This window comes from Sardina pilchardus, chromosome 3, assembly GCF_963854185.1.
Source record: "Sardina pilchardus chromosome 3, fSarPil1.1, whole genome shotgun sequence".
NCBI classification, from domain to species: Eukaryota; Metazoa; Chordata; class Actinopteri; order Clupeiformes; family Clupeidae; genus Sardina; species Sardina pilchardus.
The window spans coordinates 30,524,726-30,539,131 of NC_084996.1; the positions used below are offsets into that span (position 1 = coordinate 30,524,726).

General features: G+C 43.9%; 1 protein-coding gene across 2 annotated transcripts; it reads right to left on the minus strand.

The window, feature by feature from the left end:
* Positions 1 to 466: 466 nt before the first annotated feature.
* LOC134077282 (endoplasmic reticulum membrane sensor NFE2L1-like) lies at positions 467 to 13,697 on the minus strand. 2 transcript variants are annotated; one of them, XM_062532793.1, is made up of 6 exons: positions 13,129 to 13,697; positions 11,345 to 12,168; positions 7,378 to 7,593; positions 5,324 to 5,413; positions 3,688 to 3,831; positions 467 to 3,421 (listed from the first exon to the last, which is right to left on the minus strand). In XM_062532793.1, the coding sequence occupies exons 2-6, from the start codon at positions 11,915 to 11,917 to the stop codon at positions 2,069 to 2,071; spliced, it is 2,376 nt and encodes a 791-aa protein (XP_062388777.1). In that variant the 5' UTR covers positions 11,918 to 12,168; positions 13,129 to 13,697; the 3' UTR covers positions 467 to 2,068. The 2 variants fall into 2 exon arrangements, with proteins under 2 accessions (XP_062388777.1, XP_062388778.1); XM_062532794.1 differs by lacking the exon at positions 5,324 to 5,413 and having other exon boundaries at positions 13,129 to 13,696.
* Positions 13,698 to 14,406: the final 709 nt, after the last annotated feature.

The window sequence follows — 14,406 nt, forward strand, 5'->3', positions numbered from 1 at the left end:
ACTGTAGCTGCCTGATAGCTCTAGCTGTTGGTTGCAGCAACTCAACTTACGTAGGACCTTTTTTTTGTACAGTACTCGTGACCTTGATGAACAGAGATCTATGTGGAAAATCGCCGAAATTCTCCTGCAACCCCAATTTAGTTGATTCCAACACTTTTTCCAGTATTGAAGATGTTGTTCTAAAGTATGCTTAGAACTTGGAGAACGCATATTTTCACCTGTTCTGCCGTTTGGTGGAGCAACCCAGCAGGCAAATTACGCACAAGTAATCAGCATCTGTAATTCAATTTGGGATGTAATGTACAAAGCAAGACCTACAAGATTTCTGACCTTTCCCTTGCACTGAGCATAAACAGAAATGCTAGAAATGCTTCCGACTGTTTGGAAGATCTGTTATGCCAATTAAGCATTTAAATATATGCAATGACAATATTTTTGACGAGACGCTGAAGTAAAGTTACACAAATACAAACAGAAATATAATTTATTAACCCAGAAAAAAATACCAAAACATTTACAAAAAGTGTTTGCAATTCACACATTAGAAAATGCTGACACTGCACAGAAAATATATACATAAAAAAAACATGGCTGATGAAAGTAGTTCTTCCTGAGATCGGCCATGTGTACAGGCAAAGCCAAAGTAGGAGTAGAGAAATTGAGACATTTAGGCTATTGCAACAGTTGAATACTCTTTTTTAGCAACTCACAAATACTACAAAATATTTGCCATGTCAGTGTTTTACCTTGAACATTGTTTTGACATTGAAATTAAATAAACTTTGAGCTGTTGGGCACTAGTATTACTCTCTTCTTAGCTTTTGAATTCTAAGGCAGCATACATGTTCGTTCAGAACCATTACTTTCAGATGACCACGTAGGTCCGTTCCTATGAAGAGCCACGAAGAACATCCATTTGCATTTCTGCAGTACCACCTCATCACATCATGACCCTGGAGAAAGCTAGAAAGCACTGAAACATTGGTCAAATAATACTGGGAGTCTGAGCTCAGGGAATTTTTTTTTCTTCTTCTTTCTTTTTTATTTTCAGTTTCAGTTTTCAGGGCCATGTCTGGACAAAATGTCAGCTAATGCGATGAACGGTCAGCAAGATCGCCCTCTTTCTGACGGCAAAATCAAGCTGCTGCACTTAAAATTAAATATTCAATCAATAAATAAGAAGTGCTTGCTTGCTCTCTTCAGCTTGGTGATTCCAATTACGGGCTTCAGGGATTTTCCCCGTCACATGATTTACCCAAACCATGAAGCTGAAGTGACTTAATGTCTCAGTAGATACACAGGAGGGGGGAGGCACACAAAATAATGTTGACAGACATTGAGAAAAAGAAAAACTATACACTTGGTTGTCGCACTCAGTGGAAATCAAGTCTTTCTGAATAAGGCACACTTATCACTAGACTCCAAAAAGCTGTAAGACACAGGCTACTGCTCGTTGATACTGCATTTAAATGCCCAACTTAAAGGGTTTCCCACAGCCTCCTAACTGTCACCATCGTGAGCTTGTTCTAAAAGTGAACACACAAGCAACAAAACATGTCAAGTATTTCAATTGTGCATCATGGAGATTATTTTGGTGGATTTCACCACTCCCGTAGGCCCACTGCAGGGTGATCTCGTTGCAAAGTTTTTTTTGTTTGTTTGTTTTTTTTTTTCTTTCCTTATAGTTTTCAATTCAACCATCTTTGGTGTCCGGTCAGCATACACATACAAAGTTCTTTCACTCAGAGGTCTGTGTTGTTTGTTTGAAAGCACATCCATGTGTGCCACTGTAATTTCTGCAGTGTTCGTTTTTTTTTTATTATTTATTTTTTCAGCAGCTCTCATGGTGGTGACTGACGAGAGTTCTCTCCCTCTTGTTCTCTCTTGTTCCCATCCTGTTCAAATCAACGCAGTCTGCTACTTACAATGTTATTTTCTGACCTTCATCTTTAAGAACAGTTTTCACTGGGAAGAGACGCCTCCACAGAGATGTAGGAGGAATTTCTCGCTCCAGTACCTGAGTCCGGAGAGCAATCTCTTTTTTTTACATCAGTTTCACCTCAGCCACTCACTTTCTCTTGCCCTTCTGTTTCTTGCTGGGCTTGCATCTGGACTGTGTTCTCGTGCTGTTGGGGGACAGAACGACACGGCCGTCTGTGTTAAACTGAAGCGAGTACTCCTGGCTCGAGTAAGGCCTGTCTTCTTCGTCTCTCAGTCTGGAGAAAACCTCCTGATAGAGACTGCTGACACGCTGCTTCATCTCCAGGACCGAGCGGTTAATCTCCGCTTTTTCTCTGAGCAAGCGGGCCCGATGACGCCGAAGGCCCTCTACGCTGTGCTCCAGTCCGACGACGACGTCCAGCTTTCTCCTCCGGCAGTTCTGTGCTGCCATCTTGTTCTTGCCTCGCCGACGGATGTCTCGGACCAGTGTGAGCTGGGCCTCGCTGAGCTTGTGCCTGGCGAGGAGCTGGTTGAACTCCTCTACAGGGAGGTTGATGATATGACTGGTTGGGAAGGGGATCCTCATCGAACGGGCTCTGCGCTCGTCACGACCCGTAGACTTATCCTGGATCACAAATTCTTGCGGCTCCTCAAAACAGCCTTTTGGGGATTTTTCTGCACTTCGCCGCGAGGACAGCGGCTGGTTGTAAGTGTGATCGTGGCTAACGTTGTCTAGCCACGGGAGGTGTTCAAAGCGACTGGGCTCTATGTAGCTTGCCCGACACACTTTGCTGGTCTCTGCTGTGCGTCCTTCAAATGCGCCCTCCTCAGAGTCCTCCATGCCCTCATACCCGGGATCATACCCAACAGCCCCCTCTTCGGAAAAGGACCCTGCAGACGACAGCGAAGAGCAAGAGGAGGAGTCTGAAGACGAGGAGGAACAGGAAGCCTCGGATCCACTCGGGGAGGCAGGGCTGTGGCTGAAGTTTAAGGAAAGCCCTGAGTCGGAATCCTCAAGGTGCTCAGCCAGCTGGCTCATCTGGGAGGGATTGAAGCCTTCCTCCAGGGCCAGGCCCATTAAACTAATCTCGTCCAACATGGACTCCTCTAGCAGGGGTCTGAGGGGACTGGCCAAAGCTGGCTCCTCTAATAGGTTCATGAGCAAAGCAGGATCGACCAAATTGGAATCGTTGCTGGCGCTGCCATTCAGCACGGGAGGCAACAAGAGATCTGCTATTTGAGGAGACCCAAAACCAAAGGTGCCGTCAGAAGAGTTGCTCGAGTAGTGGTGTTGTGTTGAAGGTGTCTGGACGGCACCCAAATGGGACAATCCCTCCATGGCATCCTCGAGTACTCTGGGCACGGAGGCCTGGTGCAGGCTTACGTCTTGATGAAGCAACGTATCCAATGACCCAGTGACTGGTGCATGCACTTCATTGCTGCCCGGTGAATTCAGCGCCGGCTCATCCAACTCCATATCCTACAAAAACAAGACATAATGGAAAATAGGTTTTTAAAGATGAACCGGCATCTAAAAACTCATTTTACGAAGACATACTACAGGAGGATTTCAAGTTATTTTACAAAACAGGAACCAGATTCCCTAACACCTGCTGGTTCTCTGAGAGAATAACTGCAGCTGACTTCTATTTGTCCCCATCCATTTGTGTTTCGTCAGTCACAATTATGGACTAGGATGTGGATTGGGCCAATGGTTTTGACGGACAGGTGTAGAGCGGGATTTACCTGGGGTTCCATGATGGCCAGAAGGTCGTGCCACTGCTGCTCCAGTTCCATTGACGAGTCCCCTGGGATGAGGGGAGACAGAAGGGGCCTCTGGGCAGAGAAGGACACATCTTCATCCAGTCCCATCAGCTCTGGGTCAGGAAGCTGACAAAAAAAACAACACATACATTTAAGTCACATAATCATCATCATCAACAACAACAACAGCACATTGCATGTATGCAGTGCTTTTCAAGGCACTCAAATGGAGGGGTGGCTCACTAACCACCAATGTGTACCTTGACCTTTACAAAGCCAATCTGATGGTAAACGAACTTGTAATAGGTGGATTGTTTATCTAGCATAGCTATACAGCATAGACGTAGTGAGTCCCCCCCGAGAAAACCATCCATGCAACTTCCAAGAGCGGCGTCCCGCCCAATTCTTGCGAGAATCGTGAAACAGTACCTTGTCAGTAAATATGGCTCCTTGAGATAGTTTTTTTTTAATTTTTTTTGTTGTTTTTTAATCCTTCACCTTCACAGCAAAAGCATTTGCATTTTGTATAGGGGATAAGATGTGTACGTTGTGATAAGTTTGCTATTTACAATCGCAGAGTAACATAGAAATACATCGTGTCTCTAGAGGGAGCTCTACAGTCAGCTATAAGGCCTGACCTGCATACAGTAATGTCCCGCATATAAGCCGCGTTGTGTATAAACCGCATGACCGTGATTTATGCAAGTTAAAAGAAACAAAACCATACGAACAGCCAACATACTAACAGCCCCCCTGTATTAACCTCATAGCTGAAGAAATTTTGCTAAATCAATGTATAAGCCACGGCTAATAGTCAGGAAATTACGGGTAGTGTTGCTTTAATAGATGATTAACCTAATCCCATGTACTGTATGCCTGTGCTTGAGACATAAGTAAAATGCATGAATGGTTGCACTAACAGTGATTGCTGAAGACAAGAGGCATAAAGGACCTGTGGGCCATGTGGTATGTAATACCATGTGGTATTTGTTTTTCATAATGTATGGCTATTTCCAATGTTTACAATGGAGATAACGGCTCAGAGTCCAGTGTTCACCGTTAACTGGAGTCCACCAAAGAGCTGAATCTATGCTTTAACTATGGCTTTCCGCGTGGTTGTGGAAGAGAACTACACTTGACGTGGTCGTGACCATGATTACATTTTTACTACCTCTATTCGAACATACTGACAAACTGAACGTCAGAACAGATTGTCATTTAAACTATCCTCCATTAACCATCCAAACCAACACACGAATCAGCCCATAAATACTGTAGATATTCTTTAGTAGAGAACACCACTGATACCCCTCACATTATCTCGCACACACACAAACTACCCCATAAATAAATATTCTTTAGTAGTGAACACCAGTGATACCCCTCACATGATCTCACACACACACACACACACACACACAAACTACCCCATAAATAAATATTCTTTAGTAGTGAACACCACTGATACCCCTCACATGATCTCACATACACACACACAAACTACCCCATAAATAAATATTCTTTAGTAGTGAACACCACTGATACCCCTCACATTAACGTACGCACGCACACACGCACGCACGCACGCACGCACACACCAAATTGTTGCCTCATTTACCTCTGCCTCCTGCCCAAAAGGGGAGGTGTCCTCCAGTAGCTGTAAGCACTCCTGTAAGGACAGTGAAGTGTCCACTTCGGGGCCCATCAGCTAAAGGACGAGAGGAGAGGAGAGAGGCCTTCAAAACCAACCTCTCTTCACCTTCTCATGCATGCGACACAACATGCTCGTCCCAAGGCAAGACTCAGTGGGACAAGGCCAGGCTTTGGAGAGGTCTAATGTGTAACATACTGTATGTATATACATCACTTGCAAAATCTCAGGGATATTCGGCTTTTGGGTGAAATTTGTTAACCTTTGTTTCAATAAATTGTTTGAGATGAGGAAATCACCATGCTTCTACTTAAATGCCCTACTTTCATGATATAATACCACTGTAGCATGAACCTTTTCCCATTTTCCATAAATTTCACCCGAAAGTCAGATATCCCTAACTCTTTGTGAGTAGTGTATGTGTATTGAGGTGGCGGTATAGCAGTGATTAAGGACCTGGGCTAGCATGTCTAGTCACTTGGATAAGAAGTTTTTGCTAAATTAATACATGTAAATGTACAGTAGCACATATATAAACTGTATTGAGCTGGGACTCCGAAGAGGTGGAATCCACCGCAAAAAAAGGCTGACATACAAAAACGAAGATTTATGTTGAGATTACAGTTTCCAGAGATCAATGCCAAAATATTGTCAAAATGAAAAATGGTGCATCCATACTACTGAAACATGCCATGGCATGTCAATAGAAACCGGTCTGCACTTATCCACATATCACTGTATCCAAATGTGTATTTTTTTTTCAGACACAGGGGGTGTTTAGTTATTTTAGGCCAAGCCATAAAATCAGGGAATGTGGTTTGTAATATGACTTAATTTGAGTCATCATTCATCATAAGTAATACTTTCCATTCACAACTTTTCTTCGCTGGGTTATTTCATGTTTTCTGTAATACTGTCACTGTGTTTGTCTGTTCAGCACAAAGGCTGTCTGTTTTCCTATTCATTATAGCTCATGAACATTCAGCTTTCCTCCTTTACCATTAGTCTTTTGCCTTCTTAGGAATGGATTGTAATTGTTGAGGAATGTACTTACAGGAAAGGTTATTTGCTACCCGTCACCTATTTGCAAGGACTATACTTCCCTGTCAGATAAAACCAACCTGACCGGGACAGCCCAAAAGTTTGAAGAACTTTGACTTGGTATTTAGGTCAGAGATCTCTGTGTGTGTCTGTGCGTCTCCACCTTGAGACTGTTCTAAACAAAATCACCATCACCATGACTCTGCATTGTGGTAACTAATGCAGCAAAAATAAATAAATACAAATCAGTGTTCACAGATTGGTACATTATGCCAAAACGCCAGTCTGAACACACTTGACCTAATTGTCTGTATACCTATCAACCTTTCATGCTGGTACAAATACCAATCTCAACTGCCATAACTGTCATAAAACCAGTAATGAGTTGAAGAGAAACAGTCCTCATTTCATACAGGTAGACAGACACCCTCTGGCCAACTGGTTAAATACATGTTATGCAATCTTACAGGCGTGCTCAAGTCTACCGTAGGTTCAATAGCCCCAAGTATCTGTTGCACCATAACTCTGTTTCTTTTAAATGACTATGAATGTTTTGTTTTGTGAGAGCACCGTTAATTTATTCACACCAGTTGCTGGAAGATGGGGCTCACAAACTTCATGCGGTTAATTTGTCACTTCATCATAAAGTACTGCAATTTCTGTTTTGATTTGTGGATAAATATTCAATTGGCTTTTCATAACTTTGATAAAGAGCTCATCGCATGCATATGCACATGCATATTTTCTGAAACTTTAAGGCTTTACAACGTCATTGTGTAAGTAATACTGAATCAAATGCCTAGAGAGAGCGGGAGGGTGTTGCTTGCTTTGAACAGGATCCAGTATTATTTGCGTTGTGGCTACAGAGCTGTTTAAAAGGCTGTGTGTGATGTAGGTATAATGCAAAGGTTAATGACTAGTAGGCAGCTTTCTGGGTATGTTGTTGAGAGGAAATCCTATGGTTTTGTGCAGGGTCTTACCTCTTGCACATCTGCCCCAAACGGAAGGTCCCCATAAGTGTGATGTTGCCCTCCAGTTGTCCAAATGTCAGCACGGAACTCATCCTCCTCCTCCTCCTCATCAAACGAACTCAGAAGAGGTTCTGGCGTTGGGCGGTGGTGTCTGTAACCAGGGCTTTCAGACTGCTGACCTGGATCTGCTTCCTGAGGCCACAGGAAGTTTAAAACATCACCTTCCTGCAAAAATAAAAAAGGGAGTTAAAGTTAATAGGTAATCTCTGACTGTACTTTGAATGTAGACTAAACAGACTTCACAATGTCATAAGCAAACATAAATACAGTCAACATATCCAATTTCTCGGTTCAAGGGCTGGCTTTCTATTTTAGAAAAAAAAGCTTGTTCATTTTCTGTGGTGTCCCATGAAGCCTCCCTGATGATATAATATATCTATTTTGAACAAAGTGTCTGGTATGCAGACACTGGCATGACATGAGCTGTGAATTTCCAGAGTGCTTCATGCCAGCCACTGTCCCTTCAGTGGCTACTCTGAATCATCTTGCATGTCTTCCAAGAAGACAGAAAAGTCTGAAGGTTTGATACAAAATTTTCTTGCACGGTCCTTTACGGAGTGCTAAACCCCCAAAACAAAGTTTATGTATCTTACTGTACTACAGAAACCCAACACAAAGAGTGGAGGGACAGTTAGAAATAGATTTAACCTTTGCATGCACCCAAACCAGAGCTCCGCTAATCCCACCGCTTCAGTTGCTCCTACGTCCCCGACTCCCAGTATGTACTACATTTAGAGCGGCTTCCTAGCCCGCCGATTGATCCCAAATTTAATGAAGCGACACATCAGCTGTTGAAGAAACAATGGCCTTAAATCCTGAAGTGTTTTGGTGATGGAGCATCATTCGTGACCTTGGCTGGCTTGGTGTATGTGTTAAATACTTCTCAGCTGAGGGACTGACAGAACTATTAAATCATCGATAGATGCCATTGCTGACCCCAAAGTCAGTGACCTGAGACTAAATGGAGAGATCCAAATCACGTCTCTTCAGCACCAAGACTTACGTGGGACTAAAATCTTAGTTTAAGATTAAGGGCTTTCTTTAGATTTAGGCTGTCTAATATGTCCACTGACTCCTCCTTTCACCATTGCATACATTTTATACATTAATGCATAGTTTCCAAACACTGACGGTTCCTACCCTGGTGCTAGGCTTATGGAATGCCTATAATCCACTACCCTTCAACTCTTTTCTTCTTTCTGCCTTATTGACCTACTGAGAATACCAAGGAGCACAACAACATGTTATTTTCTGTGCTAAATGGTAAACACCATGGTCAGTGTCTGAGGATTTGCAGTGCTGTCTAGTTCTGTTTACCACCACTGTGTTCCCCACTCACGTACATGTCATCCTCTTATGATAACATGAGCATAAAACATCACCGTGCACTCCATCACCTGACCAGTAAACAGGCGTTGCGAAAGCAAATGTGTTTGTGAATCCCCCCCCCCTTCCCCCCCTTCCTCACATTTCAAAACAACCGCCCTAAGAGACGCTAGGGTCAGAGAAGCCAAGCCCAACACCCTTAGCTCAAGCGTCTTGAGATGCCAAAAGAGACCACAGACCTGTCCAGTCAAGTGCTGTTCCTCTTATTTGGGACATGGTTATGCTGGACAACAGCGTAACTGAGAATCCTCCGTGTCCATGAATACGGTGTGGCCTGCTTGTATTTTTCAGAGTTCTGCTTATTCCAGGGAAAGTAAAATATAAGACACCTCCCTTAAATCTTTCATCAACCCCAGCCTGCGTCTATCGATTCCCATTGACTGAGCTGACGAATGTGCTCAAGTCCAGGAACAGTAAATCAATCAGCAGCTGATGTGGAAAACACCGGAACGTTCTACACCAGTCACGCCTCACAGGCAGCAACAACCGCATGTCTGACTCTTTGATCCAATTTCCCTGACACTTATTAATATGAAGCTCTACCATTAAACTTTCCTGACATATTATGTACGTGTTTAATGCAGATAGGGTATCATTTGAACTTATTATTATGCAATACAAATAGTGGTCCCATACTAACAGATGTACACAAATAATGATATGAGAAAGTCATTCTCCGTATCAGTTTTCTAAACATGGTGAAATCAACAGATTTAGAGCATAATGACAAAAAAAATGATGGTTTGCGTGTTTAGAAAGTACTATTTCGTTAAATCTTAAGCATGAGAAGGAGTGTTGTATATGTCCGAGTCATATCAGACTGCAGACTGAGACGGATGATAATGAGTAGCAGTGCAGGAGTGAAGGACAAGTGTCGGGTCTTCTACTCATGTCAGACTAACAAACACATGCCCCAAGTCCAGAAATAGACAAGTGGGTCACGCGCAGGCAAAAAAATCTGATCTGTCCTTGCCAGCACTTCACAGCACTGGCGTGAACAGTATAGGGTCGGGGCGGGTTGGGACGGTTCATTCAGGGGAACGAGAGTGTCTTCACCTCGGATGGGGCAACAGGTTGAAGTCAAAAAAGCTCATCAATCTGACTGAGAGCATGTGTGCCACTGCCAAGGCACGGCGTTGACTGATGAAAGTGAAAAGACAAAAAGGGAAAAACAAAATCCCTGTAGTGTTCAGAACCTATGCCAGGACAGACAGAGAGAGAGGGATAGAGAGATAGAGAGAGAGGAAAGAGAGAGTGAGAGAAAGAAAGAAAGAAAGAAAGAAAGAAAGAGTGGGCGAGTCCCCAGGCGGAATCCACAACCGTTCTGGTAGATGGGCACAGTGCCAGGGCTGGTCGCATTCTCAGACTGAAACAGTAAGTGCAAGCCAGGCAACCTTGGACTTGCCAGCTTAGCAAGCATTTATGGTCTTTTGTTCATCCAATAAATGTGCCAGAATAATGTCAACAGATTTTCTTCTAATGTGTATCTACAAAAAAAGGAAAGTACATGAATATGAAGAAACCCTTAAATGCAAAAGTGGATTTTCCCCATCCATCCCATATTATAGTCCAACTTCACTGACAAACCTAATTTTTAACCAAGAATGAGGTGCTTCAAAACACACATGGTAAAGTCTGTCTGAGCATATCTTTGTAAGATGGCTCACAATAATGAATCATTTCCACGTCTCCTGAATTATTCTGAAGCTACCAGCAGGGGGTTGATGTGTCACACAACACATTGGAAGTCACATGCTGTCAAAAAAACGATCCTAGTCTCTTTCGGTCACTAGGACACCACAACACGCGGCGTGCAGCTGTTAAGTAACAAGGGACCTGTCCAGCCATGCTCCCGCATACTGACACATGACGCTTGGCACAGCCACCAACTCATACCCTGTAACAACATGAAGTACTGGCAACAGGAGGGAAAGTACCCCATGTCTGTAGCTGCACGAATGTAAACAAGTATATCCAGAGGATTTGGACATATTTGGACATATTTGGACATATCAAAGGCTTGGAAACTATTCAGAGTGTTGTTCCTTAATTTAAACAGGACTTACATCCCATCAATCTCCTGATCATTGTAGCCAGGCTTTGTCCAGTAGTAGCTGGCCATGTGCCTTTAAAGGATAACATCTCTTGTAATGCCTGTTCATTTATACTGTCACTCTATTCATGAGCACGTCTTCATCAGTTGGAGCCTTTGCTATTGATCTCACACAAATAACCCTGCTCTGATGTAAAACAAAGGCTTACATCATCAGCAGGATCTACTTCCTGGAAGTTTCAAAGTCCTTAGTACAGCTGGCTTTGTTTGGGCCTCATCCAGTTTTGACAGCATTTGTTAGCTAAATTGTTGGCAGTATGACAGTGTTCTTGTTTGCTAAGATTTTTTTCTGGTTCTCACACCAGGCCCCAGGCTCATACTGGTATGGTAGTGGTACTGGTATGTGAAGTGTGATGTGTGAGTGTCAGCAGCAGCTCTGAGACGTGCATGCTAGTTCGCAGTGTCAGCGGGATCTACCTCTTTGATGATGTCACTGCCGTCCTGCTGTCCGCTTCTCGAGAGCGGAGCCACAGCGCCTGGGGCGGTGTCGTCGTTGTCGACGGCGATTTGTCCGTAGCCCAGCTCTCCAATTCCTCCACCTCCACTTCCTCCTCCTCCTCCACCACCACCTCCACTTCCTCCTATTCTCAGGCCCAGGTCTGGGAGATCTCCAGTGCCGTCCAGCCCGCTGTTGCCCTCCAGCTGCCCAGCCTGCCCAGACACGGGCGCCAGGGGCTCGGGCTCCCGGTGAACCAGCCAGGCCTCCAGCTCTGTGGTGGGCAGCTGCAGGCGATCCAGGGAGCGCACCCAGCCCAGAAGCCTGCGGGCGGTGAAGAAGCCATCGAGGTCCACGCTCTTGGGGTGGAGGTCCTGGCCCTCCAGGGAGTTGCGGAGGTTGTGGAACTGCGTCTGTGTCAGGGCGGAGCTCTGTCCAAGGATGATCTCCCGTAGAGGGGGCAGGTATGGATCAACATCCACACGCATCCCACATAAGCTAAGCAGGATGGCCACCTGAATTAGGCCCTCGGTCATGTACTTTTTTAAGTACATGCTGTCAACAGCTGGGGAAAGGCCCCAAGATACACCACAACCACAAATCTGATGATTTACTTTGGTTTTGGTTTTGGTTTATAAAAATAGGTATTAGACCTAGATATCGCCTGTGTCCTATGCGCAAGGCTATTTTGATGAAAATATAGATATAAGGACAAAAATAGGGTTGTTTTGTTAGATATACTTATTTAGAAATAAAGAAAAAAAATCTTCCTGTCATCTCTCTCCGCTGTGCCTCTGCGGACATCCTGCAAACAAAAACAAGCATGTTTCAGTTCACACAGTGCTTACACATGGACTGCTTCCTGTGCAAATGAAAACTGGTAACCCCACAAAAGAGAACGATCCATTAGTTACTGCCATGTTTCGATCACAAACATCACATATGGCCACGGTAATGCATAGGTCCGTCGTAGAATAACATGATTTCCAGAAGAATAAACTTACACTCGTTTTGGACTTTGTCTTTGTTCGTTGGCTTATCTACGAAGCACACTCACCTACTTCTCCAACTTGTTTTTGAATTATCAGGGTGGTTTGGTTTTGGTCACACGACAACGGTTACATGATGTAATCTTAACATGGCCAGGGAAATAGGCTGCGCACTACAATAGCGTTGAAGGGATAGATAAGCAACAATGTTACGATTAGCCGAACTTGTCGAGCCAGAAGCGAAAGATGCAACTATGTTTCGTTCGACATAGTACTGTGTAGCCTTGCCATCCACCACTGCAGAGCATTTGTTTCAGGCGTTACGCAGTTCAGTTACTGTAGCCGGGTAAGCTATTCTGATATGGCGAGCCCTGACTTGTGAAATTGAGTATTAGGGGGAAACACAAAGAAACGCCAGCAGCAGGTGCTGAAGTTTAACCGTCAAGGAAAGGCTGGTTTGAGAGATGGGGTAATAGGGTTCATATCGAGCTGAACTTCTCAGAACTTTTGGAGAGCAATTAATACGCGTATCACTAATACGTTATTTTCCAAACAATGTAAGATTCCGACAGTTGGAAAGGGCAAGGCCAAACAAAAGCCATGTATACGTTAACTGTTCTTGACCCATTTCACGAGTTCGCCCTGTATAGCCTAAGCACACTAGGGCTAACAGCTAAACAAAGGAATTATACAATAGAATACAGCGCAAAGCTGTAACGTAGGCTATATGAAACAAAAAAATAGGCAAACAGGAAACTAAGATACTATAGACTTACCCATCAGGGACGTGGATGTGCTGCCTGTAAACAAGGGTCTCAGAATAGGCTGACTCGTTGTCTTTGTGTGGGTTAACGGCACAACTGCACTGACTGCACCCTGTTGGGTAATTGCGTTTATAAAGCCCAGAGCTGCCGGTGAATCATCACTATCTCCTCCCAATGTGACGCGACGAGTTATACTTTTTTTACACTCCGGGCAACAGCACAGTCTTCACAGGCACCAAACTAGTTTGTTGCACAAGACTAACCTACTTCGGATGTAGTCGCTTATTGTTCGCTCGTGCTCGCTGCCATGCGGAATTGCATGCGCCGGTAGCGCTCTGCTATTGGCCAGTATGGTGGCTTGAGCCCAGCAACTGTTCAACAGGTGGAAGACAATGCGCAATGGCAGTAGCTGTTCAGAAACTGTGGATATCACTGTTCAAAAGTTCAGATACTCCACGGTTTCTCTTTCGGGTTTCAACATTGCTTGCACAATCGCGAGCTTTCTAGAGAGTGAATTCGTGGTAGGCCTCTAGCCTAGGAGGTAAAAATAAAGTGGTTAAAAGTCTTGTCTAAACGTCAGTCGTCTGGGTTGTCTGTCATGGCTTTCACCACACTGACACACAAAAGGCTTTAGCATGTAGATAGCCTCGGCTACTCTTTGTCCCCACTTTTAAACGGAAGGCCAGGGAAACATCCCATCGAGTCAAGCACCCCTAGTGGCAAAATGTTGAAATCAGCCCAGAGCACTATAAAGGAAACGCTTATGATAATATTACACTTATTATAGACAAAGCTTAGGCTACACTCAATGAGCTAAACACCAGCCTGGATCTGTGCAACTGTAAGTGCAATGTCAGCACAATCTCACAGAATGTCTCTTCTTTGCTATTATCTTAGATAGATTACTTGCCATGTGCCTTAGTGCACATCTTAAAACAAATAATGACAAAAATTGAACAGTAAAATGTGCGCTGTGATATAGTATATTAAAGTGCTTAGAGTTAAACAATCACATGGCCTCCTGAGTGAAGATGGCCCGAAGATGGCCTGCACCATAAACTCATCTGAAAGAGTCTGAAGGTGGAGATCAGGAGTAAAGACACTCGGTGTATAAATTATAAACTCATCAATCAGGCCTTTATTTACTGTAAAATGCAACAGGTGAGCATATCTGATATTTGAGATAGACTGATAGGCTATTTGGATAAAGACAGTAACCACAATGTATGTCAGATGAGTTTCAGTGACCTTGAGAAACGGAGATCTATGTGAAAACTTAGATTTCTCATT